The sequence below is a fragment of the Cibotium barometz genome, chromosome 57 (assembly GCF_041138505.1).
Source record: "Cibotium barometz isolate CiBa-2024 chromosome 57, ASM4113850v1, whole genome shotgun sequence".
Taxonomy (NCBI): Eukaryota; Viridiplantae; Streptophyta; class Polypodiopsida; order Cyatheales; family Cibotiaceae; genus Cibotium; species Cibotium barometz.
Window position 1 is genome coordinate 28,996,451 of NC_141102.1, and position 6,991 is coordinate 29,003,441.

The window sequence follows — 6,991 nt, forward strand, 5'->3', positions numbered from 1 at the left end:
GTATGTGCGTGCGTATGTGTGCGTATGTGCGTGCGTATGTGCGTGCGTGCGTGCGTGTGTGTGTGTGTAGTAGTAGTAGTAGTAGTAGTAGTAGTAGTAGTAGTAGTAGTAGTAGTAGTAGTAGTAGTAGTAGTAGTAGTAGTAGTAGTAGTAGTAGTAGTAGTAGTAGTAGTAGTAGTAGTAGTAGTAGTAGTAGTAGTAGTATGCACATTTGGGGGATGGTCAATGTTCTTGTCCACAGCTCACCATGTTAGCTGAGGGGCTGGTCACCCCTCACATATTTTTCCCCTATTTTATCCCCATTTTTATGGTGTCCTGGTATTTATCCTAGTCTTGGACATTTATCCCAGTCGTGTGGATGCTAGTCGGCTGCCTACTTTTGGGCATATATATAGTTGGCTTGCCTCCCTCATTCTTCACTGCTTGCTTAGCAGTGTTTGCTTCTGCAGATCCTCACATACGAGGTTTTCTCCCCTCTTGCTCGGGACATGTATTCCTTTGGTGGATGATGATATTGAGAGCAGGTTCTCACCTGTGTTTCCTCTCCATCTCTCTCTCACTCTCTCTCATGTGTTTCGACTTTCCCTTCTTCCACTGCACATTCTATCATGGTATCAGAACGCCAGTGATCTTCAGTGTTGGATACTTCCTCCTCTACCTCCTGCATTTTTGCATTTTTCTGCTGATGGACAGATCTACATTTTTTTTCCTAGAATTGCTACTGGTCGCCTACCTCTTCTAGGCGTCTTCTCCATTTCAGCTATTGGTCATCCTTTATAGGTTTTGATCCCTGAGATTCAGCTATTTTCTGTTCTATTTTCAGGGCAGCAGCACCTAGAGTGCTGCATTTTTCTACAAGTGGTTGTCTAGAGTAGTTTTGCAGCAAGTCTTCAGTTTCAGGAGCATCTACCCCTTGTAGTGCTAGCCACCTATTCTGTGCAGGACAACAGCATCCTACATGCTGTGTTTTTCCTCCTACAGGTTTTTTGATGCTGATTTGCTGATTTGAGGCTTGGGTGTACCTATTTCTTCTACATTTCTAGAGTTTGCCCTTTCTACTGCCCCAAAATACCTCTGCGTTTTTAGATTTGCAACCATGGTTGTTGCATTTTTCTAAACTGATCTTGCTAGGGTGGTAGCTGTACCTTCACCTGGGCTTCATCTGTTGGACCCGAATTCTCTTCAGCATTTTTTCTCATAGGAGGTGTGGACACTGGCTGGCCTGAATTTTCAAGTTTGTAGCCCTAGTTTGGCTGCATTTTCTTCTCCATCCAGTGGACATCAAATCACTTACAGAGGGGGCTTCTTATTTGGATTGTGGCTTTGGAGGTAGGTTGGTACTTGAGGAGGATACTGAATTTCTGATCTTAGTCAGCATTTTACTGTTTTTGGTGGAGCATCTATACCAGTGTTCTGTTCCTAGCCTTCACAGTTTCTCAGTTTCTTCATGTTCCTTACCTTATGTTGGCGGTGGAGAGCTATTTTTTGCTAGATAGCAGTGTTTTGGTTGCGTATTTCTTCCCACAGGAATTTTCTACACTCAGAGGGGGCCTATCTGTAGCTACTTCACTTGAGGATCAGTTTTTGAGAGCTGTTTTGTATTTGTGGAGAGTTCCTTCTAAAGAGAATGTGGGGAAGAGGGAGAGTGTTACGTGACGAGTGGTGATCAATGCAAGGATGCAACACAAAGATGGAAGCAGGAAAACAAGAGACTTGACATTCTTATTTAGGGCTCTTGTAGAGAGTTCCAAGTTGTAGGTGAGTGTGGGAGTGGGCTTGAGAATAATCCCACATGGGAAGTTTTGGGAGTTTTAGGAGTTTTAGTATAAATAGTGGCTCATTTGAGAGCTCACATACACTTTGGGCTAAGTTCATGCAAGAGCTCCTTTGAGAGAGCTACTCTCCCTCTTCTCCATAGAGGTGAAGACTCTTCTCTCACCCCATCTACATCTTTGTATGAGATAAATCTCTTCATTGAATCAATAGCAATGTCATGAGTCTTTCTCATCCTCTTCTCTAATCATTTTACTCTTATGCATGCTTTTAGTATTTCGTTTTTGTGTATGTGGGCTGATTTGAAGCTTTCATGGAAGCTTGATGCTTGAGTGTGTGCATGCTTGTAGGAAGATAGGAGTGGAGTGAGGTCTTTCTCTTTGCTTGTGTGCATAGTGATTGTGTTCCTCTTGCTTGTATTTGTGAATGAATGGGTGTGTAGGAATGAGGGCAAGTTGAGCTTGTGTGTGTGCTTAATCTAGTGTCATGTGATGGTAGCCATAGGCATCTCTCCTTTAGAGGATAAGCTTTCGTGCACCTAACCGGGTTGAGTCCCTAGCGCGAAAGGAGTGCTTGCATTCCATTGGAGCTAGGCATTACCTCTATTCGCCTGTATTACATCGTAGGGAGATAAGGGTCTTTCCATTGGCGCCGTTGTCGGGGAAACGACCTACGGTTGGTTGAGGACCCTTGGCAGCCATTACATTCTAAACATCATTAGGAGTAGGATAATTAGACTCTAAGCTATTACAGGAAAGCGCCAGGCGAAGAGTGCTGTTCTTAATCTCCTTCACCTTCAACTCAGCAAACACCTCTAGGTCGTCAGTGAGACCCAAGGGGTCGAAGCTCCCACCAGGGTAGATGGGGTCTGTGATCTCACCAAGAGGCCTGCCTGCAACTCTGTAACCCTCAACGGCACCCATGAGAATCACCTGGCAGGCCCAGATGGTGAGAATGCTCTGACCGTGGATCAAACTGGGGTTTCCCAAATAGTCAAGACCCTCCTCAGAGAAGATCTGAGAGCCGACCTTGAACCACACGGACTCACCGAACTTCACACTGTTCTTCGCAAGCAACTCGGGGGTAACACACCTAAGGGCGCCCAGCATGGCCCATCTGGCGTGAATAACCTCGAGCTCCCGGTTCTTAGCGAAGGTCTCAGGGTCAGCGGAGCTTGGCCACTGAAGACAGCGGAGGAGAGGGCGGCGGTGGCGGCAGCAGCCATGGCAATAACGGCGGTGGCGGCAGAGCAGAAAGTGGGGAGGCGATAAGATGCCAGGTGATTCGCTCTCGCAAAAAGGGGAGGCGATAAGAAGCCCGGTGATTAAATCAAGGTTAGTGTTTAATTTTTTTGTTAATATTTAATTTTTTCAAAATCTGCAATTTCTATGTTTTCTGCATACTAGGCAATTTTCATGTTTTTTACATTTAAATAATAATAATAATAATAATAATAATTCTATAAATTATGTGTTTTCTTTGGTTTTCACATTTTTTGCATATTCTACATTTTTTGTAATTTTTTGCATAATTAGTATAATCTGCATAATTAGTATAATTAGCATAATTCGTATTTTTATGTAATTATTAAAAAAATATGTATTTACACACATATTCTCGTTAGTTGCATTTAGTGGTTAGGTAGGGTGAAATAAAAATAAATAATTAATAATAATAATTAAAAAAATTCTAAAACTGGACACTGCAATGTGCTAAAAATAGCGTATGCATCTACGCTCGGGAACAATACTAGGGGGACGTAACACTAGTGCACCATCTAGGGTAACCACTCAAGGGAGCGGCACTCAATCGGTTGTTGGCAACTTGGAGAGCATTCTCGAGACATCTTTGGAGTCTCAAACAGAGAGCCTCTCAAGAACCGCGAGTGATATTTCAATGGACGTAAACGAGTCATTTGGCATGAATAGACCATCCACACCCATTGGTATGGCAGATTCTGCTAATCCATTTGAAATCCCAGATGGGGAGTTGATTGAAAACATGAGACTCCATTTCTTGTATACAAACACGCATGGCGGTGAGATCTACAAAGATCCAATGTGCCGGTTTGTTGTTAAAATTGCAGACATTCATTCTGCGTTTGAACCAACACCATGGGTAAACTACCAAGACGATATGTACATGGGTAGAAATGGAGTACGCTACGAGGTCACAAAAAATCCTGAACAAGTGGATGCTTTGGGTGTACTTCAACCTAGCGCACAAGCAAAGCAGAAGGAGGAGCTTCCATCGGACCCAAATGTGCCAGGAACATCGCGCGCAGACCTGGTACACCCATTTCTTTACTTGAAGAATTGTTTTCTGACAGGAATTGGGAGGATAGAGAAAGAACCGGTAAAGAAAAAGAGACCAAGAAAAACCCATGGGACATAGTAAAAGAAATTCCAGTAGTTAAAATCTATTAAGACGACCCAATTAAAGAGGTGTATAGGGATGTGGTAGAAACCTACTATGCAACCACTAAGCACCCGAGCTTAGAGCTTCCAGTCACGCGCATACAATAACTGTAGAGCATCTAGAAGGTTTCACTAAGCGTGTTCATGATAGATGCGGGAACGACTTTAGAACCCTTGAGAATGGCCAGAGGTTAGGGAATTGACATGGAAAGGAAGGCCTTTTCACTGAGGTGTCTACCTTAGACACGGCACATCCAAATGAATCTGCCTTTCGAGGAGAAACACTAGCATCACCATGGGATAGAACCCCAAGTGTGGCTCGACCAGCACCTTCCATACGAACAACTGCTAGAGGACCAGACTTTCCAACGATTGATCCTACGAGGAGAGCCGGGGCTATTAGAGAATCTAGGGGAGAAGAAAGCACGAGCAAGTGGATATGTACCTCCAAGAGAACCCCATAGACCAAGAGAACTGACATTTGAAGAGCCTAGAGTTAGAGGCCGAGACTCATATAGGAGACATGACGATGAATATTCTAGAAAAGTGAGACCGTCTGCGCTGCAAAAGGTTGTCAAGAAGTATGACGGATTCGATGACCCATATGACCATATAGCACCTTTTAAGCAAGCTATACATGCAGAGCAAGTCACGGATACGCATACGCAAATCGAAGGATTTGGCTTGACGCTAGAGAGTAAGTCTTTATCATGGTTTCAGACTTTAGAGCCTGAGGCAAAGCGATCTTTCGATGGGCTAGAAAAGAGCTTTATAGCTGCATTTTCAAAAATGGGAATTAAGCACAATGCGGTATTGACGCTTTTAAGCAAAAAGATCAAGAATCTGTGCGAGATTGCGTAAATAGGCTAAAGCAATACATCAATCAATGCCCTGACGATGAGAAGCCAAGCCAAGGAAGATTAATTTCTATCTTCCTGGAAGGCTTACGAAACAAGACGCTTCACGCTCACTTGTACGCAAAGAAGCATGTCATCTTCAATGAGTGTTGCATGGATGCCATGGATTACGATGACAACTTTGACATGACTGGCATGGGAAACCAAGATAGTCATCTGAACGATAAACGTAGCTCTGGGAAGGGCTCTGACTCTAGTGTGCCATTAGTTAATCCAGATCAGATTGCCGAGATAGTATTGAAAACGATGGGGCAATACTACAGACCTTCCTACCGACCCCAACCATCATACATGCATACTATACCTACAGGCCCCTATGTCTGTGGAGGATGTGGAGGTAGCCATAAAACCGAGCAGTGCCCAACCTTCTCACCATTGGCAACAAAGAAGTGGTGCCAGCTTTGTAAATGGAACTACACACATGTGACTTCAGACTGCAATCACATTGCAAGGATACAAAGGGAACAAGCAGCCAACTCTACATCTAGGCAGCAAGTTGTGAACCATGAGAGAACCTTAGTTGCTCAAGAGCAAGCACGGTCGGTGCTAGGAGCTAAACCTCCTCCACCTGGCACAGCTTCCTTTAGATATGTCGAATATGAGAATCCTGAATTAGGTATGGAGATGGTTAGCTCTCAACCATACTACATTGAAGTGGAGCATCCTCTTGTCGAACCCTACTTTGAGAACCCAACCGGACCTTGGGATGGGTAGACTCCTCATCCACCTTTGAAGATGTGGTGGTTGGGGGAATGACCAAGGTAGGCGCTGCTTCCATCTCCATGGGTGGTGTTTGAGTGAATTCCTCATAAACCTCCTTATAAGCTTATTCCATAATGGATGGGTAAATTGCACCATCAAGAGGAGGAGTTGGTGTCTTTGAGGCTCCTTGGGACTGGGTGACAACCACTATTGGAGTGCCAGCAGTGGGAGGTGGCACCACTGCCACTATTAGAGTGTCAACCTTGGGAGATGGCACCACTGCTTCCATAGCTCCGCTGCTATGACTCAATTTTTCTAAGGGATAAAGCTTATCATTAAGGAAATAATTGAAATGATCTCTAATTGGATGGTTCTAGGAAAATCTCGGGTGTAGTGGTCTCGGCTCTCCAAGAAATGGAGGCATGGGGGCGAGCCCTTTGGTACAATGCATTGAGCTTGCATGTAGCCGCTCCCTTGATTGTCTTGCTAAGACATTTAAAAAATGAAAAGTAAATAGACCTTCCTATAGAGTTGATAGAACTATGATTCAAAGGACATTTTATAATTTGTAAAATGAAGGACTTTTTTAAAACTATAGTACAATGTCATCAACAGTACAAGGTCCTTTTCAGATTGTTCTCCTACTGGACTGAACATTCTAATTAGTTCCTCCTTTTTTAGAGTGGGTTGATGTATAAACATGTTATGGTTTGCATCTAACCCAAAAATACATAAATATATAAAATAAACATGCGCGCATGTAGAATATGGTCCATACCCTGATTTGAAAATCAAGACGTGCAATGATCGATTTTTTCCCATAGTCACCTGGTATTTTTCATTGCATATAGTAGGGATTCCTCAGTCTTAATTATAGGCACTTCCATTTGTTTGGCCTTAATGACCAAATGCACAAAGATCGTAACTGTGTTTGAAATTACCAAACCTATTCTCTTAGTTGCCATATCCGATATGCCACTTCTGTACTTTGTTGACCAATGGGCTACATCATTTGCTTCTTGGCGTAGTCCCTTTTGCAACACAAATCCACCAGCCTCCAATGCTCAAACCTCATCCACAGTAAGGTTTACACCTCATTCAACTAGCCATACAACTTAGGGTCTAGTAGGTGATTGACATATCGTATTACATACTCTCCAAGTATGATCCACATTGTAGTTG

The 6,991-nt window shown here is 43.4% G+C and overlaps 1 protein-coding gene across 1 annotated transcript; it reads right to left on the minus strand.

Moving 5' to 3' along the window:
• Positions 1 to 2,480: 2,480 nt before the first annotated feature.
• LOC147606634 (chlorophyll a-b binding protein type 1 member F3, chloroplastic-like) lies at positions 2,481 to 6,774 on the minus strand. The gene is made up of 2 exons (XM_086792244.1): positions 6,751 to 6,774; positions 2,481 to 3,062 (listed from the first exon to the last, which is right to left on the minus strand). The coding sequence occupies exons 1-2, from the start codon at positions 6,772 to 6,774 to the stop codon at positions 2,481 to 2,483; spliced, it is 606 nt and encodes a 201-aa protein (XP_086648370.1).
• Between the last annotated feature and the right edge of the window lie 217 nt (positions 6,775 to 6,991).

Coding starts and splice junctions, on each gene's coding strand:
- LOC147606634 (XM_086792244.1), bottom strand. CDS start 6,774: ATGGCAACTAAGAGAATAGGTTTG. Junction 3,063..6,750: donor CAACTAAGAGAATAGGTTTG/GTAATTTCAAAC, acceptor CCTTTTTGCGAG/AGCGAATCACCTGGCATCTT.